This window comes from Oncorhynchus mykiss, chromosome 9 (genome assembly GCF_057628025.1).
Source record: "Oncorhynchus mykiss isolate SJ-2025 chromosome 9, ASM5762802v1, whole genome shotgun sequence".
Lineage (NCBI taxonomy): Eukaryota > Metazoa > Chordata > Actinopteri > Salmoniformes > Salmonidae > Oncorhynchus > Oncorhynchus mykiss.
In genome coordinates this window covers 44139200-44166069 of record NC_143030.1, presented here as the reverse complement: position 1 = coordinate 44166069, position 26870 = coordinate 44139200, and the positions used below count along the sequence as shown (strand labels likewise).

Sequence of the window (26870 nt, the reverse complement as noted above, 5' to 3'; positions counted from 1 at the left end):
TCTGTGTCTAGTATTATACCAAATATACTTATCTAACTCGGTTTCCCATACTCATGTGTTTATACTCAAATTCATACGTACTTTTAATTACATTGTATTGATCCATACCTTCATTTTTGTGTGTAGCCTAAGTACATCAGATGACAAGTGTAATTGTATGATAGTTCGGCGGTAGGACCCAGAGCTCACCAGGCTGTGTACCCTCCATTCACTTCCTCTTGCGGCTCGATTTCTTTCTCTTCTGTAATCATGGCTGCGCTCAAACACCAGCCATGTTTGCTAATTTGAAACCCAAAGGTTAGCGAAAACCTGTTTATTATTTACATCGCCTGTACCGTCTCGAACCATATTTGTTCAATCGGAGGATCAAAGGCACCGGTGCCTTTGAAATCCAAGGATTACAAGGTTAGGCAGTTTTAATGTCATTTTATGGCGAAAACTTTTGTTTGTGAGGATAATGCTGTCTCACAATTTCTAAGGCAACTAACGTTAACGTTACAGCAAAAACAATGAGCTTATTACCTTGCTAACAAAAGAGCATCCAAAATGTTCAGTAACGCAAACAAGAATGAGACTCCAAGACGACCTACTATGTTTCGATTCTCCATAAGTTTTATTAGCTAATGTAGCTAGCTACCCGCTGTGACTGTTAATAGCTAACTAGTTTTACACTACGGTGTAACTTCAGTTGCTGATTTATTGTAAATAACCTTGAATTTAGCGGTATCTTATAGGGTGTCGATTGTTGAAACAACCAGCAAATTCTAGAATGTAAACCCGATTGCATTGAATGTAACTAGCTAGCTATATCTCACCTCACGGCATCCTTGGAGGATTGTTTTTGTTGGAGAGAAGGACATGAAATCAGATGTTAACTGCGCCCGGTGTTGCTAACCAGATAGGCCTATCTCGCTGGTTGGAAATTACGTTATTTAATGAGCTTTAGCCACTTATCTACTAGCGAGTTTTGAATTAAAGTTAATTTGAAAATATGTAGATACTGTTGTACACACATGAACAAACGTTAGCTAGTCAATATATCGACAATACCAAAACGAAACGTGCTTAATGCAACTGCTCGAGCAATTTTGTTATTGAATTTCACTAACATTACAAGCCCTGTTAAGCCCTTTTTTGTTTTCGTTGTTGACCGTTTTGATAAGCAACTGGATAACGTTAGCCACTGTAGCTAGATGGTTTAGCTATATTGACCTAGCTTAGCTAACAAGCGAACATTTACATGAATCAACTTCAACTGGACACGTCAAAGTAGCTAATGTTATCATGAAATAAATGTACAACAATAGTTTTTTTAAATTAAACATAGCCATAGTGAGAAACCAATTATTATTATTTTTTTAATCAGAGGGCTACATTTTGATTTACGTCGACGAACACTTAGCTAGCTACACAGATAATCTAGGTAGCTAGTTGATCTGTGGATGAGAGAAATTCATGGTCCATCCAAGGGGGTGATATCCGCGAGCGCATGGTCACGTGTGGCAGTTAGCCTAGCCAGTGTGAGATGGTAAGCAGAATGATGTACAATCGAATTACATTTTTATGTCATTCGAAAGTAACTAATACATTACTAACTGCTGTTTGTTATTGCATTACCCACATATTTGTGATATGGCCCAAGCATGTCGGTTGCAGTGAGCTACGGTAGTATAGAACGCCAATGTTTTCAGCTAGCTACTAGTGTTAGTTAGCTCTTCGTGCTAATGTTACTGTTTATCGTGGGATGGATGTTGAAAAACGCAGTTAAACATTTGGGTTTACGAATGGTTTGACGTTTCATACAATATGTACTTGTAATCTACGACATACCTTTTTATCAACTTGTGGTTATCTTGAAAACATATTTCTCAAACCAAAATATTGTTTTCCCGTTATCAAAACGGGTCCGTTGTGCTTTAGCTACGGTGGATCAATCCGTGGCGTTCATTGTCCATTATTTTGTTGGCCAGGGCATCCCCTTCGCTGCTCTAACTGCGACATTTTTAGGGAGCTATGGTAGGGCAATGTTTGATAATTAATTCCACACCGTGTCATCCATAGTAGTCCATCTCAGGCTTGCCAACGCCTGCAGTTCTAACCAAGTAATATTAGTGTATGGATCTAGCTAGCTACTTTGTTTTTAAAATAACATACAATTTTCTATTTATTTTATACTACACACATTTTATTTATGAAAACCATCCATTGCGTGTGTATTCTGCTTGCAAGAATAGCCTGTTTATGAGACAGCTGCATGGAATCTGTGTGATTTAAAAATACATTTTTTTGATATGCAGGTAAAATATTTTTTTCTGGTTTCTTTGTTTCTCTTTATGACTTGTGGTCTGTGCTACTTGTCTTTCTCAGATGGAGTCAAACAACCATTTCAACTATGGCAGCCACTCCTCCGTGTCTGCTAACTCAGGACTGAAACTCTCCTCAGGGGATTCTCTCTATTCTAACAGGTCCTCCATGAGTTTCCCTCCACAGGGGAAGAGTGAGTACCCCTCTAACCACATTTGCTGTGGTTACTTTCTGCCTCACTATTTCTATATCAATAACTGATTTATATTTCATCTCTCTCTGCCCTAGTCTCGTGACCCTTATAATGAGCAAAATATTGTATGTAACTCTAGACCAGGTGTTCAGTGCAAAAGCAATCAATATCTTGATCATACCACAACAAATTGATGTAACCTCACCTTAAATTCACTGGACATTTTATGATTACAGGATGCATGACCTGTGGATGCTGTGTGATTTGAACACACTGAACAATTAATAATCTGATTCACCCCTGACCACCTTTGCAGATATGAATGGCGAAATGAATGTGAATGGCGTCACTACTGTAATTGGGCCTAGTGTGCCTGGCTCCCAACTTCCAACAGCGTCATACCCCCACATGAGCAACCACCACCAGAGTAGCATGGGCTACGACTACATGTGGGGAGGACAGCCACAGTACAGCCCAGCCATGGGCTCGTCTCCTGGGCATGGTATGCACCAGAAGCAGCCTCCACCTGGGGGGATGCAGCAACAGAGCCAGCACCACTTCCAGGGTCATGGACAGTACCAACTGAACGGGGGCATGCCTGGGTCCCGTCAGCCACCCGTGGCTGCCCCACCAAACGTGACTCTTACAGGGGGCCAGTACTGGAACAGGGGTAACCCGGGGCAACAGCAGAGCAGCACAGCCATGGCAATGGGGTATAACTCACAAGGTGTGTACGGGTCCTACCAGAGCCAGGTGCACCCTGGGATTGCACCCTCACAGCATCACCAGCAGCAGCCTCCACAGTCATCCCCTCACCAACAGACACAGCAGCACCTTCACCCGCACCACCACCCACACCACCAGCAGCAACACCAGCAGCAACCTCAGCACTACAGCATGGTACCCAATGGGATTCCCTACTACCAGCCCCAGCACCCACCTCTTCCCGCTCCACAACCCCAGCCCCCATCCCAATCTCAGTCCCAGGCTCAGATGATGCCCCCTACCTCCCAAAATTTCACCCCTCCACGGGGCAGCCCACAGCACCACCACATTGGCCGGGGAGGCACTGGCAGCCCTCTCCCCCTGGGGGTGTCCTCTGTCCCAATGATGTCACCCTCGACAATGGCGGATAGTGGATCGCCCCAGAGCCAGACCAGGGAGAGGAGTCCCCATGGAGGTACTGTGGGGATGCCTGCTGTCATGCAAGGTAAGATTTAAATATTTACACAGGTGGCAAGTTTTCAGAGTAACCTAGTCCCTTTTTTTTATGGCACTACGGAAGTAAGTATCTGTTTCATTTTCATATGGTCACTAGAGCCAGTGTCTGTGGAAACGGCACCATAGATCACTGGAGTTCGAAATACCTATTTCAAAGCGATTTTTCTTTCCAAACGATGACTCAATTAATTCAATTAGGCCTAATCAGTGTCTCAGCTGTCAGTAATTTAATTTGCTAAGCAGATTTAATTAAAACACTGTTTCCATGACAGAACTGAAAACCTTTGCTGATATGAAAACATATATTCCAGTGTTTTCTCAAAGCGTCTACTTTTTCCACTTCATAAGTTAACTAAGCAAGTTTTCATTAAGAGGAGAGTGGGGTAAGTTGAACCGCTCTAGGAAACCATACACAAAAATTAATAATGCATCTAAATATCTCGGAAGCAATCACAAAGTTAAACTTATTTCCATTTTGATCCTCTTAAATAAATGCAAAAAAAAAATTAACAAACAGGCTGCACAGTAGACCTAGCCTACACAGCATTAAACAGTTTTTATTTCACCTTTATTTAACCAGGTAGGCTAGTTGAGAACAAGTTCTCGTTTACAACTGCGACCTGGCCAAGATAAAGCAAAGATGTGCGACACAAACAACAACAGAGTTACACATTGAATATACAAACATCCAGTCAATGACACAATAGAAAGTCTATATGTCTATATGCAAATTAGGTAAGATAAGGGAGGTAAGGCAATATATTTTCCATGGTGGCAATATAATTACAATTTAGCAACTAACACTGGAGTGATAGATGTGCAGTAGATTAATGTGCAAGTAGAGATACTGGGGTGCAAAGGAGCAAAAAAATAACAGTTGGGATGAGGTAGTTGGATGGGCTATTTACAGATGAGCTATGTACAGGTGCAGTGATATGTGAGCTGCTCTGACAGCTGGTGCTTAAAGTTAGTGAGGGAGATATGAGTCTCCAGCTTCAGTGATTTTTGCAAAACGTTCCAGTCATTGGCAGCAGAGAACTGGAAGGAAGGCGACCAAAGGAGGAATTGGCTTTGGGCGGTGACCAGTGAAATATACCTGCTGGAGCGCGTGCTACGGGAGGATACTCCTATGGTGACCAGTGAGCTTAGATAAGGTGGGGCTTTACCTAGCAAAGACTTAGATGACCTGGAGCCAGTGGGTTTGGCGATGAATATGAAGCGAGGGCCAGCCAACGAACATACAGGTTGCAGTGGTGGGTAGTATATGGGGCTTTGGTGACAAAACGGATGGCACTGTGATAGACTGCCTCCAATTTGCTGAGTAGAGTATTGGAGGCTATTTTGTAAATTACATCGCCAAAGTCACGGATCGGATGATAGTCAGGAGGATAGTCAGTTTTACAAAGATATGTTTTAGAGGTTGACCGATTAATCGGCATGGCCGATTAATTGGGGTCGATTTCAAGTTTTCATAACAATCAGTAATTGGCATTTTTGGATGCCTACACAGCCTACTTCGCCAAACGGGTGCTGATTTAACAAAAGTGCATTCGTGAAAAAAATCACAGTCGTAGCACCAATGTACCTAACCATAAACATCAATTCATTTCTTAAAATCAATACACAAGTATATATTTTTTAACCTGCAAGAAATTCATGTTAGCAGGCAATATTAACTAAGGAAATTGTCACTTCTCTTGCGTGCATAGTCCGGGTATATGCAGCAGTTTGGGCCGCCTGGCTCGTTGCGAACTATGTAAAGGCCATTTCTTCCTAACAAAGACCTTAATTAATTTGCCAGAATTTTACATAATTATGACATAACATGGAAGATTGTGCAATGTAACAGCAATATTTAGACTTAGGGTTGCCACCCCCGTTGGATAAAATACGGAACGGTTCCGTAATTCACTGAAAGAACAAAACATTTTGTTTTCGAAATGATAGTTTCCGGATCTGACCATGTTAATGACCAGTGGCTTGTATTTCTGTTTGTTTATTATATTATTAAGTCTATGATTTGATATTTGATAGAGCAGTCTGACTGAGCGGTGGTAGGCAGCAGCAGGCTCGTAAGCATTCATTCAAACAGCACTTTCCTGCGTTTGCCTATCAACTCCCGAGACTAGGCTGGCAATACTATAGTGCCTATAAGAACATTCAATAGTCAAAGGTATATGAAATACAAATGGTAAAGAGATAAATAGTCCTATAATAACTACAACCTAAAACTGGCAATATTGAGGACTCTGTGTTAAAAGGAACCACCATCTTTCATATGTTCTCATGTTCCGAGCAAGGAACTTAAACGTTAGCTTTTTTACATGGCACATATTGCACTTCTGCTCTTTTACACTGTGTTTTTGCATTATTTAAACCAAATTGAACATGTTTTATTATTTATTTGAGACTAAATAGATTTTATTGATGTATTATATTAAGTTAAAATTAAAATGGTCATTCAGTATTGTTGTAATTGTCATTACAAATATATAAATAAAAATCGTCCGACTAATCAGTATCGGCTTTTTTTGGGCCAACAAAAATCTGTATCGGTGTTGAAAAATCATAATTGGTCGACCTCTAGTATGTTTGGCAGCATGAGTAAAGGATGCTTTGTTGCAAAATAGGAAGCCGATTCTAGATTTAATTTTGCATTGGAGATGCTTACTGTGAGTCTGGAAGTTTTCCAGATATTCTAAGTCAGAACCGTCCAGAGTAATGATGCTGGACGGGCGGGTAGGTGCTTGTAGCGATCTGTTGAAGAGCATGCATTTAGTTTTACTTGAATTTAAGAGCAGTTGGAGGCCACGGAAGGAGAATTGTATGGCGTTGAAGCTTGTCTGGAGTTTGGTTAAGTGTCCAAAGAAGGGCCAGAAGTATACAGAATGGTATCGTCTGCGTGGAGGTGGATCAGAGAATCGCCAGCAGCAAGAGTGACATCATTGATGTATACAGACAAAAGAGTCGGCCCCAGAATTGAACCCTGTGGCACCCCCATAGAGACTACCAGAGATCCGGACAACAGGCCCTCCGATTTGACACACTGAACTCTATCTGAGAAGTAGTTGGTGAACCAGGCGAGGCAGTCATTTGAGAAACCAAGGCTGTTTAGTCTGCCGATAAGAATGTGGTGATTGACAGAGTCAAGCCTTGGACCTAGCCTACTAGGCATAGTTGGTTTACATATACAGTGCATTCGTAAAGTATTCAGACCCCTTGACTTTTTCAATTTTTTAAAAATGTTTTTATTTGTAATAATGACAATTACATCAATACTGAATGAACACTTTAATTTTAACTTCATATAATACATCAATAAAATTTTTTAAGCCTCAAATAAATAATGAAACATGTTCAATTTGGTTTAAATAATGCAAAAACACAGCGTAAAATTGCAATATGTGCCATGTAAAAAGCTAACGTTTAAGTTCCTTGCTCAGAACATGAGAACATATGAAAGCTGGTGGTTCCTTTTAACATGAGTCTTCAATATTCCCAGGTAAGAAGTTTTAGGTTGTAGTTATTATAGGACTATTTCTCTCTATACCATTTGTATTTCATATACCTTTGACTATTGGATGTTCTTATAGGCACTTTAGTATTGCCAGTGTAACAGTATAGCTTCCGTCCCTCTCCTCGCTCCTACCTGGGCTTGAACCAGGAACACATCGACAACAGCCACCCTCGACGCATCGTTACCCATGCAGAGCAAGGGGAACAACCACACCAAGTCTCAGAGCGAGTGATGTTTGAAACGCTATTAGCGCGCGTCCCGCTAACTAGCTAGCCATTTCACATCGGTTACACCAGCCTAATCTCGGGAGTTGATAGGCTTAAAGTCATAAACAGCGCAATTCTTGAAGAATTGCGAAGAGCTGCTGGCAAATGCAGGAAAGTGCTGTTTGAATGAATGCTTACGAGCCTGCTGGTGCCTACCATCGCTCAGTCAAGACTGCTCTATCAAATATCAAATCATAGACTTAATTCTAACATAATAACACACAGAAATAAGAGCCTTATGTCATTAAAAGAAATCCAGGTTAGCAGGCAATATTAAACTAGGGAAATTGTGTCACTTCTCTTGCGTTCATTGCACGTAGAGTCAGGGTATATGCAACAGTTTGGGCCGCCTGGCTCGTTGCGAACTAATTTGCCCGAATTGTACATAATTATGACATAACATTGAAGGTTGTACAATGTAACAGGAATATTTAGACTTATGGATGCCACCCGTTAGATAAAATACGGAACGGTTCCGTATTTCACTGAAAGAATAAACGTTTTGTTTTCGAGATGGTAGTTTCCGTATTTGACCATATTAACTAAATATGCAGGTTTAAAAAAATATACTTCTGTGTATTGATTTTAAGAAAGGCATTGATGTTTATGGTTAGGTACATTCGTGCATCGATTGTGCTTTTTTCGCAAATGACCTTTTGTTAAATCATCCCCTGTTTGGTGAAGTTGGTTGTCTTGTTAGGATAGAAATAGTCTTCACACAGTTCGCAACGAGCCAGATGGCCCAAACTGCTGCATATACCCTGACCCTGTTGCACAGAACGCAAGGGAAGTGACAATTTCCCTAGTTAAAATAAATTCATGTTAGCAGGCAATAATAACTAAACATGCAGGTTTAAAAACATATACTTGTGTATTGATTTTAAGAAAGGAGTTGATGTTTAGGGTTAGGTACACATTGGTGCAACAACAGTGCTTTTTTCGCGAATTCGCTTGTTAAATCACCCGTTTGGCGAAGTCGGATATGATTCAATGATAAATTAAAGGCACTGCATCGATTATATGCAACGCAGGACATGCTAGGTAAACTAGTAATATCATCAACCATGTGTAGTTAACTAGTGATTATGTTAAGATGGATTGTTTTTTATAAGATATGTTTAATGCTAGCTAGCACCTTACCTTGGCTCCTTGCTGCACTCGCATAACAGGTAGTCAGCCTGCCATGCAGTCTCCTCGTGGAGTGCAATGTAATCGGCCATGATCGGTGTCCAAAAATGCCGATTACCGATTGTTATGAGAACTTGAAATCGGCCCTAATTAATCGGCCATTCCGATTAATCTGTCAACCTCTATTCTTAACATATGACCCCCATAGTGATTTGTTCTTGCAATTTTTGTGACATTTTAGATTTAAATATGGACTTTTTTTTCACAGCAGTTTGGATTTTAGTGAAATACTTTTTCAAAGTAACTTTAGTTACTTATTCTGAAATGGATAAAATACCCCCATCAATCTACACACACTACCCCTTAATGACAAAGCGAAAACAAGTAATTGTTGTTTACAGAAATACCTTATTTACATTAGTATTTAGACCGTTTGCTCAAAATTGAACTCGGGTGCATCCTGTTTCCATTGATCATCCTTGATATGTTTCTACAACTTGATTGGAGTCCACCTGTGGTAAATTCAATTGATTGGGCATGATTTGGAAAGGCACACAAAATCAAATCAAATTTTATTGGTCACATACACATGGTTAGTAGATGTTGTTGCGAGTGTAGCGAAATGTTTGTGCTTCTAGTTCCGACAGTGCAGCAATATCTAACAAGTAATCTAACAATTACACAACAACTACCTAATACACACATCTAGGTAAAGGACTGGAATAAGAAAGTATAAATGTATGGATGAGCAATGACAGAGCGGCATAGGCAAGACTCAATAGATGGTATAAAATACAGTATAAACATTATTAAAGTGACTAGTGATCCATTAAAGTGGCCAAGGAACTCAAGTTTGTGGGCAGCAGCCTCTGTGTTAGTGATGGATGTTTAACAGCCTGATGGCCTTGACATATAAGCTTTTTTTCTTTCTCTCGGTCACAGCTTTGATGCACCTGTACTGACCTCGCCTTCTGGATGGTAGTGGGGGGAACAGGTAGTGGCTCGGGTGGTTGTTGTCCTTGATGATCTTTTTGGCCTTCCTGTGACATCGGTGGCTTAGGTGTACTGGAATGCAGGTAGTTTGACCCCGGTGATGCGTTGTGCAGACCGCACCACCCTCAAAATCAAATCAAATTTATTTGTCACATACACATGGTTAGCAGATGTTAATGTGAGTGTAGCGAAATGCTTGTGCTTCTAGTTCCGACAATGTAGTAATAAACAACGAGTAATCTAACCTAACAATTCCACAACTACAATCGTATACACGATTGTGAAGGGTAAAGGGATAATTAATATGTACATAAAGATATCTGAATGAGTGATGGTACAGAACGGCATAGGCAAGATGCAGTAGATGGTATCTAGTACAGTGTATACATATGAGATGAGTAATGTAGGGTATGTAAACATGATATTAAGTAGCATTGTTTAAAGTGGCTAGTGATATATTTTCCATCAATTCCCATTATTAAAGTGGCTGGAGTTGAGTCAGTGTGTTGGCAGCAGCCACTCAATGTTAGTGGTGGCTGTTTAACAGTCTGATGGCCTTGAGATAGAAGCTGTTTTTCAGTCTCTCGGTCCCTGCTTTGAAGCACCTGTACTGCCCTCAACTTCTGGATGATAGCGGGGTGAACAGGCAGTGGTTCGGGTGATTGTTGTCCTTGATGATCTTTATGGCCTTCCTGTGACATCGGGTGGTGTAGGTGTCCTGGAGGGCAGGTAGTTTGCCCCCGGTGATGCGTTGTGCAGACCTCACTACCCTCTGGAGAGCCTTACGGTTGTAGAAGTTGAGTGCTTTTGGTGACAAGCCAAATTTCTTCAGCCTCCTGAGGTTGATGAGGCGCTGCTGCGCCTTCTTCACGACGCTGTCTGTGTGGGTGGACCAATTCAGTTTGTCCGTGATGTGTACGCCGAAGAACTTAACTTACTGCCCTCTCCACTACTGTCCCATCGATGTGGATAGGGGGGTGCTCCCTCTGCTGTTTCCTGAAGTCCACAATCATCTCCTTTGTTTTGTTGATGTTGAGTGAGAGGTTGTTTTTGTGACACCACTCTCCGAGGGCCCTCACCTCCTCCCTATATGGCTGTCTGGTCATTGTTTGTAATCAAGCCCACTACTGTTGTGACGTCTGCAAACTTGATGATTGAGTTGGAGGTGTGCATGGCCACGCAGTCATGGGTCGACAGGGAGTACAGGAGGGGGCTGAGCACGCACCCTTGTGGGGCCCCAGTGTTGAGGATCAGCGAAGTGGAGATGTGAAGTTCCCTAAGGGCTGTCGTGGTATCGGCTTGAGGGAGGATATACACGGCTATGACAATAACCAACAAGAATTCTCTTGGGAGATAATGCGGTCGGCATTTCATTGTGAGGAATTCTAGGTCAGGTGAACCAAGGGACTTGAGTTCCTGTATGCTATTAGAATTGCACCCTGAGTTGTTAATCATTAAAACATACACCCCCGCCCTTCTTCTTCCCAGAGACATGTTTATTTCTGTTGGCGTGACACGGTGACTGTATCAACTCCAAAAGCATATCCCGGGAGAGCCATGTTTCTGTGAATCAGTATGTTACAATCGCTGATGTTGCTCTGGAAAGCAACCCCTGTCCTAATTACCTTGTAATCTAGAGAATGGACATTAGCGAGTAATATACTCGGAAGCGGTGGGGGGTGTGTGGGCCGCCGAAGTCTGACCAGAAGACCGCTCAGTCTTCCTCTTCTGCGGCGACATTGTTTTGGGTCAGCCTCTGGAATCCGTTCAAATGCCCTGGGTGGTTCAGACAAAAGATCCGCTTCGGGAAAGTCGTATTCCTGGTCGTAGTGCTGGTAAGTTGACGTCGCTCTGATATCCAATAGTTCTTCCTGACTGTATCTATGAACACTTTGGAAACAGTTTATTTTTTCCTTAGAGATAAACTAATCCTTAATGCAACCGTTGTGTCAGATTTCAAAAAAGCTTAATGCTGAAAGCACACCATGCGATAATCTGAGAACAGCGCTCAACCACCAAAACAAGCCATACAGATACCCGCCATGTTGTGGAGTCAACAAAAGTCAGAAATAGCGTTATAAATATTCACTTTGATGATCTTCATCGGAATGCACTCCCAGGATACCCAGTTCCACAATAAATGTTAGTTTTGTTCAATAAAGTCCATAATTTATGTCCAAATACCTCCATTTGTTCGCGCGTTTAGTTCACTAATCCAAATGCACAAACCGCGGGCACTTAAGTCCAGACGAAAAGTCAAAGTTCCATTACAGTTCGTAGAAACATGTCAAACGATGTATATAATCAATCTTTAGGATCTTTTTATCATAATTCTTAAATAATATTCCAACTGGACAATTCCTTTGTCATTGGAAAGGGAACGGAGCTCGTGCTCACGGCCGCGTGCGAGACTAAACTAAACTAAAGGCTTTCAACCTGACCAATTGTTGAAACAGCTCTTATTCTCCCCCCTTTCACAATAGAAGCCTGAAGCAACTTTCTAAAGACTGTTGACATCTAGTGGAAGCCTTAGGAAGTGCAATGAATATTGGATAGGCAATCTCTTGAAAAACTACAAACCTCAGATTTCCCACTTCCTGGTTGGATTTTTCTCATGTTTTCGCCTGCCATATGAGTTCTGTTATACTCAGGACATTATTTTAACAGTTTTGGAAACTTTAGAGTGTTTTCTATCCAAATCTACTAATTATATGCATATTCTAGCTTCTGCTCCCGAATAACAGGCAGTTTACTTTGGGCATTCTTTTAAATGGACGTAGTTTGGATCCACCAAGATTCTTCCTAGAGCTGTCTCCCCGGCCAAACTGAGCAATCGGGGGATAACGGCCTTGGTCAGGGAGGTCCACAGTTCCTCTGTGGAGACGGGAAACCTTGGAGAAGGACAACCATCTCTGCATCACTCCAATCAGGCCTTTATGGTAGTGGCCAAATGGAAGCCACTCCTCTGTAAAAAGCACATGCAAGCCCACTTGCAATTTGCAAAATTAGAAACCAGATTCTCTGGTCGAATGAAACCAAGATATTGAACTCTTTGGCCTGAATGCCACGTGTCACGTCTGGAGGAAACCTGGCACCATCCCTACGGTGAAGCATGGTGGTGGCAGCATCATGCCGTAGGGATGTTTTTCAGTAGCATGGACTGGGAGACTAGTCAGGATCGAGGGAAAGATGAATGTAGAAAAGTACAGAGATCTTTGATAAAAACCTGCTCCAGAGCGCTCAGGACCTCAGTATGGCAACTGCTCGGCATCTGACCGTAAGGCGCTACAGAGGGTAGTGCGAATGGCCCAGTACATCACTGGGGCCAAGCTTCCTACCATCCAGGACCTATATATTAGGCGGTGTCAGAGGATAATAAAATCAAATTTTTAGAGACTCCAGTCACCCAAGTTATAGACTGTTTTCTCTGCTACCGCACGGCAAGTGGAACCAGAGCGCCAAGTCTAGGACCAAAAGGCTCCTCAACAGCTTCTACCCCCAAGCCATTTGACTGCTGAACAATTCATAAAAATCGCCACCGGACAATTTACATTGACCCCCCCCGTACACTGCTGCTACTCGCTGTTTGTTACCTATGCATAGTCACTTCGCCCCAACCTACATGTACAGATTACCTCAACTAGCCTGTATCCCTGCACACTGACTCGGTACCGGTGCCCCTGGTACATAGGGGTGACAGGTAGCCTAGTGGTTAGAGCGTTGGGCCAGTAACCGTATGGTTAGGTAAGGTTAGGTGAAAATCTGTCGTTCTGCTCCTGAACAAGGCAGGTTAACCCACTGTTCCTAGGCCGTCATTGTAAATAAGAAATAGTTCTTTAACTGACTTGCATAGTTAAATAAAATAAAAAGTATAGCCTCGTTATTCTTATTGTGTTACTTTTTATTATTACTTTAATTTAGCCTACTTGGTACGTATTTTCTTCTTCTTGAACTACATTTTTGGTTAAGGGCTTGGAGTAAGCATTTCACGATAAAGTCTACACTTGTTGTATTCGGCGCGTGTGGCAAATAAAGTTTGATTTGATTTGGGGCGAAGGTTCACCTTCCAACAGGACAATGACCCGACGCATACAGCGAAGACAGCGAAGGAGTGGCTTCGGGACAAGTCTCTGAATGTCCTTGAGTGGCCTAGCCAGAGCCCTAACTCTGGAGAGAGCTGAAAATAGCTGTGTAGCGACGCTCCCAATCCAACTTGACAGAACTTGAGAGGATCTGCAGAGAAGAATGGGAGAAACTCCCCAAATACAGGTGTGCCATGCATGTAGCGTCATACCAATGACGACTCGAGGCTGCAATTGCTGTCCAAGGTTCTTCAACAAAGTACTGAGTAAAGGGTCTGCAAGGAAAATGACATAACAATACCGAGGTTATATACAGGGGGTACTGATACCGAGGCAATGTGCAGTGGTGCAGGTTAGTCGGTAATTTGTTAAGTGACTATATATACATAATAAACAGCGAGTAGCAGCAGTGTAAAAACAAGGGGGGAGGGTTCAATTGAAATAGTCCTTGTTGCCATTTTGATTAATTGTTCAGCTGTCTTATGGCTTGGGGGTAGAAGCTGTTAAGGAGCCTTTTGGTCCTAGACTTGGCGCTGCGGTACCGCAGTAGAACGAATAGTATATACTGTATACTGTAGTAGAATACTGTATACTGTAGTAGAACGAATAGTCTGGCTTGAGTGAATGGAGTCTTCGAAAAAAATGTGGGCCTTCCTGTGACACCGGATGGATGTCAGGAAGCTTGGCCCCATGTACTGGGCCGTACGCATTACTCTCTGTAGAGCCTTACGGTCAGATGCCGAGCAGGTGCCATACCAGGAGGTGACACAAACAGTTAGGATGCTCTCTATGGTGCAGCTGTCAAAATGTTTGAGGATCTGGGGACCCATGACAAATCTTTTCAGTCTCCTGAGGGGGAAAAGGTGTTGTCGTGCCTTCTTCACAACTGTCTTGGTGTTTTTGCACCATGACAGTTCATTGGTGATTTGGACACCAAGGAACTTTAAGCTCTCAACCTGCTCCACTTTAGCCCCGTAGATGTTAATCAATCAATCAATCAAATGTATTTATGAAGCTCTTTTGACATCAGCGCATGTCACAAAGCGCTATACAGAAACCCAGCCCAAAACTCCAAACAGAAAGCAATGTAGATGCAGAAGCATGGTTGATAGGAAAAACTCCCTAGAAAGGCAGGAACCTAGGAAGAAACATAGATGGGAAGCACGGGGCCTGTTCAGCCCACCTTTTCCTGTAGTCCACGATCAGCTCTTTTGTCTTGCTCACATTGAGGGAGAGGTTGTTGTCTTAGCTAGGGTTGCAGATTGTCGGAAACTTTATGGTACTTTTCCTGAAATGTTCGATGGGAACTTAAGCCGGTGAATGTTGAGAATTTTGCTTAAATTCATCAAGAAAAGTTATAGGAAAATGCAACGGGCACTATCTAATTTCACTGCAGCTAATGTAGAAGGAAAAGCTGTGTACATTTGCAAATATTGCGTCAAATCATGTGAAGAATGTAACAAAGATGCAGAATCATCAGGCCAAGTGCATTTAGTTGCCTCAGCTCTCACAACAAGCAACCTCTGACAAAAGTCGCTCTACTTCTATTTGAGGTGAAAATTATGAATCAGACACCTTATCGATAGCAACAGCTCATGGTCCTCCTGGAATCAGTTTTTTTTGGCTCAATGGAGGAACATAGTCAGAGAAATGCTGATGAATGTCTTGCTCGAGCTGTGTATGCAACTGGTTCACCTCTGATGCTCACAGGCAATGTGCATTGGAAGAGATTTTTGAAAGTTCTTCGTCCAGCATACAGCCCATATTCTACAAGTGCACAGACACAAGGGACAACAGACACACCGGTCTCTACATTGCAGATGAGCTGAAGGCAGTCATCAATGACCTTGAACCACAGAAGGTATTTGCACTGGTGACAGACAATGCTGCGAACATGAAGGCTGCTTGGTCTAAAGTGGAGGAGTCCTACCCTCACATCATACCCATTGGCTGTGCTGCTCATGCATTGAATCTGCTCTTCAAGGACATCATGGCACTGAAAACAATGGATACACTCTACAAGAGAGCCAAGGAAATGGTTAGATATGTGAAGGGCCATCAAGTTATAGCAGAAATCTACCTCACCAAGCAAAGTGAGAAGAAGAGTCTGAACATCAGACAGGATGGCATTGTCTCCCTCAATCCGTGCAATGGTTGCTGCTATAGGTTTCAGGAGATTCAGGCTGCTTACCACTCTCTCCCAAAATACATTATCCATGAGGATCCGCTTGATGAAGCTGCCCAGCAACACCCATTGGGGTGTTATTGTCGTCGTGTTTGACAGTCTCCTGGAGGGGAAGGAGTCTCTCCAAGAAATTGCCATATCACAGTCTGCCGATATGGACAGCCCCATCAAGCGCATCCTCCTGGATGATGTATTTTGGGAGAGAGTGGTAAGCAGCTTGAATCTCCTGAAACCTATAGCAGCAACCATTGCACGGATTGAGGGAGACAATGCCATCCTGTCTGATGTTCAGACTCTGCTTGCAGATGTAAGAGAATAAATCTGTACTGTTTTGCCCACTTCACTGTTACAAGCAGAGGATGCTGGAGTTCTGAAATACATCAAAAAGCGTGAAGACTTCTGCCTGAAGCCTGAAGCCCATACACGCCGCAGCTTACATGTTGGACCCCAAGTATGCTGGCAAGAGCATCCTTTCTGGTGCAGAGATCAACAAGTGTCATCAATACCGTGTCTTGCCACCTTGGCCTGGATGAGGGCAAGGTTCTTGGTAGTCTGGCGAAGTACACTTCCAGGCAAGGGCTTTGGGATGGAGATGCAATATGGCAGTTGCGCCAACATATCTCATCAACCACCCGGTGGAGGCCTCCCGGGTGGCGCAGTGGTTAAGGGTGCTGTACTGCAGCGCCAGCTGTGCCATCAGAGATCCTGGGTTCGCGCCCAGGCTCTGTCGTAACCGGCCGCTACCGGGAGGTCCGTTGGGCGACGCACAATTGGCCTAGCGTCGTCCGGGTTAGGGAGGGCTTGGTCGGTAGGGATGCCCTTGTCTCATCGCACACCAGCACCTCCTGTGGCGGGCCGGGCGCAGTGCGCGCTAACCAAGGTTTGCGCGGTGTTTCCTCCGACACATTGGTGCGGCTGGCTTCCGGGTTGGATGCGCGCTGCGTTAAGAAGCAGTGCGGCTAGGTTGGGTTGTGTATCGGAGGACGCATGACTTTCAACCTTCGTCTCTCCCGAGCCCGTACGGGAGTTGTAGCGATGAGACAAGATAATAGCTACTACAATAATTGGACACTACGAAATTGGGGAGAAAAAGGGGTAAAAATTCAACAAAAAAAACCACCCGGTGGAAGGGACTTTGTGGATCTGAGGCTCTTTCCCCTGTTGCCTCTATCATCCTCCAAATCCCACCAACATCAGACGCCTCAGAGCGCAAATGGTCCTTGTTTGGGAACACGCAACAGGCTGATCAATACAAGGGTTGAAGAATTGGTGGCCATCTGAGCAAATTTGAGCCTGACAACAAGCCATCCTCAACAAGGTTGGAAAGTGACAGTGAAGATGAGGCCTAGAGTCTGATGTCCTGATGTCTCATGTTTAACCTTTATTTAACTAGGCAAGTTCATTCTTATTTACAATGACAACAAGGAACTGCCTTGTTCAGGGGCAGAACAACATATTTTTACCTTGTCAGCTCAGGGATTCGATCTAGCAACCTTTCAGTTACTGGCCCAATGCTCTAACCACTAGGCTACCTGCCGCCGACATAGAGGAGGTCTAGGGAGAAGACATGGAACCCTGAGAGGAACACAACCAAAGCTTTAGTTTCCAGACTATCATTTTACAGATGTATGTTAAATGTTTTTGGGAGATGTGATGGATCATTGGAGATCATTCAATATTCCCTTGTGTTGTTCAGTGAAATCATCCCATGTGAAGAGTCAATTCATTTAATTAAAGTTCAATTCGTAACTAAACAGTTTTTTTTCTGTACGGAAGGATATAATCATTTGCAATTATGTCTACTTATGATAAGGTAAAGGGTTTATGTTTCTGTCTCTGTATAATATGGTAAATATATCCAATGCAAAAAAAAACATCTACAGTTGAAGTCAGAAGTTTACATAAACTTTGGTTGGAGTCATTAAAACTCGTTTTACAACTGCCACAAATTTCTTGTTAAGCTATAGTTTTGGCAAGTTGGTTAGGACATCTACTTTGTGTATACCATAAGTAATTTTTCCAACAATTGTTTATAAACCGATTATTTCACTTAAAATTCACTGTATCACAATTCCAGTGGGTCAGAAGTTTACATACACTAAGTTGACTGTGCCTTTAAACAGCTTGGAAAATTCCAGAAAATCATGTCATGGCTGTAGAATCTTCTGATAGGCTAATTGACATAATTTGAGTCAATTTGAGGTGTACTTGTGGATGTATTTCAAGGCCTACCTTTGCTTGACATCATGGCCGCTCAGCATGGAAGAAGCCACTGCTCCAAAACCGCCATAAAAAAGCCAGACTACGGTTTGCAACTGCACATGGGGACAAAGATCATACTTTTTGGAGAAATGTCCTCTGGTCCGATGAAACAAAAATATAACTCTTTGGCCATAATGATCATCGTTATGTTTGAGTATTTGGCTATGGTGTATGTAAACTTCCGACTTCCACCCATTATGCCATCGTTAACTTGAGTGGGTGACACCTGTTCTATTCATTTTATTTCTATGGCAGCACATGCAGTAATGAGCGGAGGAGAAGAGAGTGTGTCAAATGTACTGTCATCCAAAATTGTATATCTCACCTACACATCCTATCCTATCTCACCTACACATCCTTATTCTCCACCGCCATACCTCAAATCTAATGTGCACCACAATGCATAATAAAAAAACTCCTCGCCCCTTGCAATGATACAGCCACTATTTATAATGCCGCCTTTGCTGTCTTACTGAGGTGGCACGCTGGCATGCAGCAGATTGTCCCCAAGGTGTTTTTTAAAAGCGCCATCTGCTCTCCAGATTCCCTCTTAGAGTTACCTTGTGGCTGCTGTGTTGTCTTTCTGTCGTTTCTAATGGTCTCACTGTTGTTTGTGTTCCTGTTCCTTAGGGCGGATGAGTGAAGTGTTTAAGGATGTGGATAAAGGCTATAATGGGATGGAGAGGGCGTCTGTCACCCAGCTGGTGCCTACGATTGACTACTGCCAGCGCTCTGAGCAGCCGATGGCCCAGCACCATGAAATGGCAACTTCAGCGAGGGAGTCTGCGCCACCTGCGCCTCCACACTCGATGTCGTCCCATCCTCCGGCTGTGTCTGCGCCTTCCACCCATTCTAGGCTCTCTGCACCTACTGCTATGTCTACTCCTCCAATGGGTACATTAGGACCTCCTGTCGTTTCATCCTTCTCTGTTAGTCCTGCGCCTCCCCGAAACTCAGCGGCTCCCATGTCCTCTTCTCCTTCTCTCCTTGTGCTTGGACCTCCTCCCGGGCTGTCTTCGCCTCCTCTGATGAGCACAAGACCTTCTCCAGTGTCTTTGTCCACACCTCCATCAGTGGCATCTCCACCCTCGTCAGTGTCTGTAACTCTTCCCAAGCCACCTGCACCACCTCTTCTCCTGGACAAATCCTCTATACCTCCAGCTGTGTCTGCTCCCCATCCAGTCAGTGCTCCTCCCCCAGTGTCTGTGGCACATCAGACTGCTCCCATGACATCTGCCCCTCCTGCGATGGTCTCTACTCCTACTATGGTGGGTGCTCCCTCGCGCTCCATGTCTGCACCCATCTCTGCACTTCAGCAGATGGTTCAAGGATCCAGACCACCGCTTTTGACTTCCTCTCCCATAGCTTTATCTGGAGCTCCTCGAGAAAAGTTTTGGACTCCATCAATATCTGCAGTTGCACCTCCCCCAAGGGTTTCTGTGTCCCCCCCAGCGGTGTCTACTACCTTGTTGGCAGTAAGGCAAAATTCCTCAGCAGTGCCCGGTCCTCCTTGGGCAGTCAGTGCACCTTCTATATCAGTGTCCTCACCTCCTCGATCTGTGTCTACTCCTCCCCCAGCAGTTTCTGTTCCCTCCACAGAGTCTGCGTCTGCAGTGTCCTCGTCTCCAAAGGAGGTATCTATGCCTCCTTTAACAGGTCAAGGCCCTAAAGCTCAAGCCCCCGGAGTTTCTTCAATGTCTGAGCCTCCTGCCTTGGTGTTTGTGCCTCGTGCAGTGATGACTGCTCTTCATATGGTCCCCTCAACCCCTCCTGCTGTCTCTGCGCCTTCCCTATCCATTCCTGCTCCTCCACAAGCCCCTAAATGCATGTTTTCCGCTGAGCCAAAGGAGCGAGACATGGGGAATAAGAAGGCCATGGGTAACAAGAAGGAACCCTCTGTAGAACCACCTGGAAAACTAGAGGCGAGTTCTCCACAGCCTAAAGTCGACCCAGTTAGAACACCATCAAAGATGGATGCCACCAAGTCTCTTACTCGTCAATCTGAAAAACACTCACACAAACCCCTCACAGATATTCCTGGGACTCCTCCGCCTCCCAAGGACCAAGAGAACTCCTTTGGCGACAAAATGTGTGGGGCGAGAATGGACACCGCCCCCCTGAGACACTCTCCCCTGGAGAGAAGAGGTCTGGATGACACCTGTGAGACGGACGAGTCAACGTTTGAGGAGTCTGCGGACGAGTCGTCGCAGGTGTCCACGTGCCTCGACAGCACCAGGATGGAGAAAACCAGCTTTACTGAAGAGGATGACGCCTGTAACGACTCGTCACTCAATGACACATCTCAGTTTGGTGACACTTCTAGACTTGGCGCTAACTCTCGAATGGATGACACGTCTCGATTGGATGACAGCTTCCGTGTAGATGGTGAAACCTCTCGGTTTGATGATACCTCTCGCATGGATGAAGACTGCTCTCGATTGGATGCCACCTCTCAATTGGATGACAGCTCTCGCATAGATGGCGGCAAATCTCAATTTGACGATACCTCTTGTTTGGATGACAGCTCTCACATGGATCACCCCTCTCGTGAGGATGAAATATCACATGTTGCTGACACTACAATAGATAGCAGCTTCTCCTCTGTGGCGGATTCCAGGGACTTGACGCTGGATGATACCCAAACAGAGGACTCTTCCCAGGCAGAGGAGACCATTGACAGCTGCCTGAGCACCGGGGTGTCCATGCTGGATTCCTCTCTGAACAACACCTCTCAGATGGAGGACTCCTGTGTTGAATCCTCCCAGAATGACGTCTCCCGGTCAAGCTCAAATGGCCCTGCCAAACCACCCCCAGCCTACAAAGGTAAGATCCTTGCCATAGTTGATATGACAACCTGTGTTTGTATTTAATTAGCTTAAAGGGTTATTTCAACCAAATTACAAAATGACACATTGGTTTCCTTACTCTGTGTAAGCTGTCTATGGACAAGGTATGAAAGCAATCCAAACGTTTTGGCATTTGTGGCACAAATCTGAATCAAGTTATGGGACCGATTTTTATTTATTTATTTAATTTAATTTTTTACATTTATTTTAAATGATTTTTTTTTAAAATAATTTCCCAAATGATCTGAAATGTATTGTGAATCCCAACATAGTCTCTTCTTGATGTTTTGAACATGTGTGAAAAATGCGGTCGCATCTAAATCGCTGTGAAATTATTTTGTCAATAACAAAGCATATGGTTTTTACAGGTGTTTGAAGTTGGTGGACCAAAACCGAAAGTAAAAGGCTCAACTTGTGTTGGAGCCTTTTACTTTGTTATTGACAAAATAATTTCACAGTGATTTAGATGGTACATTGATTCCCTAAACCAAGTGCTTGTTTTCTCACTTAAACTGAAATTGAGTGTAGAAGTCTTGCAACCAGGAAATGACAGAGCGATTTCCACTAGATACAGCCACAAAGTCAGAACAGCTTTCCCATTTTGACAACAGATGCCTCTCCAGCAGGAGAAATCAGGATGCAAAATCACAGCCAATCACAACGCTGGTGGTTATTAACACTGTGAAACACTATCATTACACAATTACTGCAGATACAGTATGTTACGGTCATTTTCTAAAATTACAACGCAAATATTTTTAAAACCCTGTGTAGCATCTTTATGTAAGATAGTGTGTGGGTAGATGGTTGAAGAGTTGTTGGTTGGAACTTGGAAATTAGAGTTGATTAATTATCAACTCATATTTATCACAGCCAGCTATGGGAGCACTTATTTTGTCAACATACAGTGACTGTCAGTTCATTTGAGGTTGTTAACCATTAACCCTTAATCTTATGACCTCTTGACAGGGTTTGAAGGGGAATGTGAGTCGGAGGGCCAGGATATACCCGACTGTGCTGGCACCACCAAGGCCAGTGCCGTTAGTATCATGGCTCCCCCTGTTATGGACAAAAGCAAGAACACAGCGGCGCTCAGTGCCCTGGTGGGGAACCTGGTTGCAGCCCCACTCCTGCCCTTAGCCGCCCCAGCCGTACCCACCACCAGCCAAAAGACACCAAGGAAACCCAGGAAGCCACGCACTCCAGCAGCCTCCACTCCCGGTAAACCAACTTCTTTGTCCCTTTTTTCCTTTATGATATTTCTGTGCAACTCCAGTTCATTTTGAGCAAACAAAGTTGTGTACAATAGCCAAGCAAGGATTTCTGACTTTCTGTTATCATTCTCTCCAGTTCCTCAGGTCCCCGGGCAAGCACAGCGGAGGTCCGCTGTTAAAACTCCAAAGGTGGATAAGATAAAGGTGGAGAGGAAGAAGAAGCTTGAGAAAGGAGAGGTCGTAGAGAAAAAGGAGAAGGGACCACCAAGAAAGAGAAAGAAGACAGAATCAGTAGCAGTCACAGAAGAGGCTGAACGTTCTGCTGAAGGCTTACTTTCTGGTCAAAGTGGACCAGTCACTACCATCAATGAACCATGTCTGACCAGTGGCGAGACCCCGCCGACCATCAAACCCAAGAAGGTTAGGGTCAAGAATCTGGAACCGATGCCACCCAAAATAGCGAAAATTGATGTTAACACTAAACCCAATGATGGCAATAACGACAATGACGGAGATGACAGTTCCACTGCTGGTAATGAACACGCTAACTATTTTGATTCTGGAAATTATAGAAATTATTGTATATATTTTTTTGTTGTTTCTCTAGATGTATACTGAACAAAAATATAAACACAACATGTAAAGTGTTGGTCCCATGTTTCATGAGCTGAAATAAAATATCCCATATAAATGTTTCATATGCACAAAAAGCTTATTTCTCTAAAATGTTGTGCACAAATGTTACAACCCTGTCAGTAAGCATTTCTCATTTGCCAAGATAATCCATCCACCTGACAGGTGTGGCATATCAAGAAGCTGATTAAACAGCATGACACAGGTGCACCTTGTGCTGGGGGCAATATGGCTACTCTAAAATGTGCAGTGCCACAGATGTCTCAAGTTGAGAGCGCGTGCAATTGACTTGCTGACTGCAATGTCCCAGAGCTGTTGCCAGAGAATTTAATGTTAATTTCTCTACCACAAGCCGCCTCCAACATCGTTTTAGAGAATTTGACAGTACGTCCAACTCGCCTAACAACTGCAGGCCACGTCTAACCATACCAACCCTTGACCCCAACATCCGGCTTCTTCACCTGCGGGATCTTCTGAGACCAGCCACCCAGACAGCTGATGAAACTGTGGGTTTGCACAACCAAAGAACTTCTGCCCAAACTGTCTGAGACCGTCTCAGGTAAGCTCATCTGCATGCTTGTCGTCCTCACCAGGGTCTTGACCTGACTGCAGTTTGGCGTCGTAACCGACTTCAGTGGGCAAATGCTCACCTTTGATGGCCGCTGGCGCGCTGGAGAAGTGTGCTCTTCACAGATGAATCACTGGTTCAACTGTACTAGACAAACGGCGTATGTGTGGGTGAGCTATTTGCTGATGTCAACGTTGTGAATAGAGTGCCCCATGGTGGTGATGGGGTTACAGTATGGGCAGGCCTAAGCTATGGACAATGAACGCAATAGGATTGAATGCACAGAGATATCTTGACGAGATCCTGAGGCCCATTGTCGTGCCATTCATCCGCCGCCATCACCTCATGTTTCAGCATGATAATGTGCAGCCTCATATCGCAAGGATCTGTACACAATTCCTGGAAACTGAAAATGGCCCAGTTTTGACATGGCCTACATACTTACCAGACATGTCACTCATTGAGCATGTTTGGGATGCTCTGGACCGACGTGTATGACAGCATGTTCCAGTTCCCGCCAAGATCCAGTAACTTCGCACAGCCATTGAAGAGGAGTGGGACAACCTTCCACAGGCTACAATCAACAGCCTGATCTACTCTATGCAAAGACGATGTCATGCTACATTAGGCAAATGGTGGTCACATGCCAGATACTGGTTTTCTGATTCACGCCGTTACCTTTTTTTAAAAGGTATCTGTAACCAACCGATGCATATCTGTATTCCCAGGCATGTAAAATCCATAGATTAGGGCCTAATGAATTCATTTAAATTTACCAATTTCCTTATGTGAATTGTAACTCAGTCAAATATTTTAAATTGTTGCATTTATATTTTTTGTTCAGTGTAGTTATGACCCAATGATTATAAACTCAAAACCAGGGATAATCAACTAGATTCATCTGCAGGACAAATTTTTTTTTCAGATCGTCAGGTGGCTGGAACATAATTACAAATCATTTGTAGACTGCAAAATTGAACACAAGAAGCCCAAACAGATATTAGAGAAAAAATAAAAAATTCATACCTTGCTTAGGTTTTTCTCTCTGCATTGTTATGAAGGACCTGTAAAGTGAGCATTTCATTCTCAGCCTACACCTGTTTATGAAGCATGTGACAAAACATTTTGATTTGATTTGTATGTGACCACATATACAGTATCTCCCTATTATGCATAGGAATACTCTGAAAACTTGGGGGAACCATGCTCTAAACCGATGTTGATGGATGAGAGTAATTCTGTACAAATCTAATTCTCCTCTCTTTGTTCCTTGTACAGGTGACACCCCCAGGAGGAGGATAGCAACAGAGGAGCAGGTCCACTTCCCTCTGCTCCATGGGTAATGATACATATCCTTGTGAAAAGCTCCCCTAATTAGTGTGTCTCTGTGCCAAATATTTCAAATGTGTGGAAAGTGCAGGTTAGTGTTCACCCATAAATACAATACTCCTCGGTTTCATCCGACTGCAGGGATACTATGATCCTTCTACTGTGTGTTGAATGTGGCTCTTAACGTGACTTTTTATTGATCGGTGCTTTAGCTGGAGGAGGGAAGTCCGAGTCAGGAAGACTGAGGACCGGCTGAAGGGGGAGACCTGGTACTACAGCCCCTGTGGGAGAAGGATTAAGCAGTTTCCAGAAGTCATCAAGGTAACTGGCAGTTAGAGTAAAACATTTTTGTCACAGAAGTTTAGCAGCTACAAATATCTCTTGATACAGTGGGATATCTTTCCCGCAGGGCATTTACCACGTCACACAGAAATTAGAAGAGGACATGTTTTTAGTATACAAACAGCAGTTGCATTTGATCTTATTTCATTAAACCGTCAGTTGCTCATACGGTGCGTGGATAACATGTGACTTAGTGACCTATGACCTGGCTTTCTCCCATGTTCCCCGGCTCTATCACTGACCCATGGTCTTGTTCTCCTTCAGTACCTGAACAGGCACAAGGACACCGCTGTGACCAGGGAACACTTCAGCTTCAGCCCCCGCATGCCCGTAGGAGATTTCTACGAGGAGATGGACTCCGCTGAGGTGTGTGTGGATCTGTTGTCTGTGCTGACAGATCTGTCATCATAAATAGCTGTAGTAATAACTCAATGCAGACTGTCATAAGCCCTATTCGGACGGGATTAGTTTTACCGGGGGAGGTTGGGTAATGTAGTTGTGTGCACGAGCACAAAACAAATCTGTATTTTAACTTGTTATGGCTGCAATCCCACTAACGGGATAAGTGTCATCAACAACCGCTGAATAGCATAGATTACTACATTCAATAAAAATTACTACAAATATTTATATTCATGAACTCACAAGTGATATATAGGAAACACAGCTTAGCCTTTTGTTAATCCACCTGTCGTGTCAGATTTTGAAATTATGCTTTACAGCGAAAGCAATCCAAGCGTTTGTGTAAGTTATCGATCGCACGAACAAAACATTAAGTACACTTAGCATCAAGTAGCTTGGTCACGAAAATCAGAAAAGCAATCAATTTAATCGTTTACCTTTGATCTTCTGATGTTTTCACTCACGAGACTCCCAGTTACACAACAAATGTTCCTTTTGTTCCATAAAGATTATTTGTATATCCAAAATACCTCCGTTTGTTTGGCGCGTTATGTTCAGAAATCCACAGGAAAGAGCGGTCTCGACAACGCAGACAAATTCCAAATAGTTTCCATAATGTCCACAGAAACATGTCAAACGTTATTTATAATCAATCCTCAGGTTGTTTTTAAATATACAATCGTTAATATATCAACCGCAAATGTCTTTCACAGTAGGAGAGGGAAAAAAAGCAATACCTATCCAGACTGTTGCGCGAGCCAAACTCATGTGACCACTTGACGCGATGTTATCGTTCTGGCTCATTTTTCAAAATAAAAGCTTGTAACTATGTCTGAAGACAGTTGGCACCTTGAGGAAGCGATAGGAAAAGGAATCTGGTTCATATCCCTTTAAATCCAGCAAAGGGAGGCTATGGAACATGGAGTTTTCAAAATAGAAGCCACTTCCTGTTTTGATTTTCCTCAGGGTTTCTCCTGCAATATCAGTTCTGTTATACTCACAGACAATATTTTGACAGTTTTGGAAACTTTAGTGTTTTCTATTCAATACTAATAATAATATGCATATATTAGCAACTGAGACTGAGGAGCTGGCCGTTTACAATGGGCACCTTTTCATCCAAGCTACTCAATACTGCCCCTGCAGCCATAAAAAGTTAAGTCCGAATCTGCCATGTCAGTCATTTTTACATGGCAGGAGAGTAACAACTCCAGCCAGAATAACCTACAGATTTTTTTGGTTAACTCCAAAATCCCTGCGAATTGACATCCCTGTGTTTTGAGAGAAATGTCTAAGTTTGACAGGTGTTTGCTCGCGATTTGAGCAAGAAAGTGCTGCGCGTAGCCTTTACGTGAAGTGCCTACACTTTCACAGTGAATGTTTTT

General features: G+C 43.4%; 1 protein-coding gene across 4 annotated transcripts in view; it reads left to right on the top strand.

Moving 5' to 3' along the window:
• Positions 1-240: 240 nt before the first annotated feature.
• The window catches only part of baz2a (bromodomain adjacent to zinc finger domain, 2A), a 43028-nt gene continuing 16398 nt past the window's right edge, over positions 241-26870 (top strand). For all 4 annotated transcript variants that reach the window (XR_016483270.1, XM_090184262.1, XM_090184263.1 and 1 more), the window contains exons 1-9: positions 241-1528; positions 2368-2497; positions 2814-3707; positions 18782-20974; positions 21967-22218; positions 22348-22743; positions 24691-24751; positions 24954-25062; positions 25348-25449. Coding sequence is in view for 3 of the 4 variants with exons in the window: in XM_090184262.1 (XP_090040388.1) it covers positions 1526-1528; positions 2368-2497; positions 2814-3707; positions 18782-20974; positions 21967-22218; positions 22348-22743; positions 24691-24751; positions 24954-25062; positions 25348-25449 (4140 nt within the window). In the remaining variant the exon portion in view is untranslated. The remainder of the gene's footprint in view (positions 1529-2367; positions 2498-2813; positions 3708-18781; positions 20975-21966; positions 22219-22347; positions 22744-24690; positions 24752-24953; positions 25063-25347; positions 25450-26870) is intronic.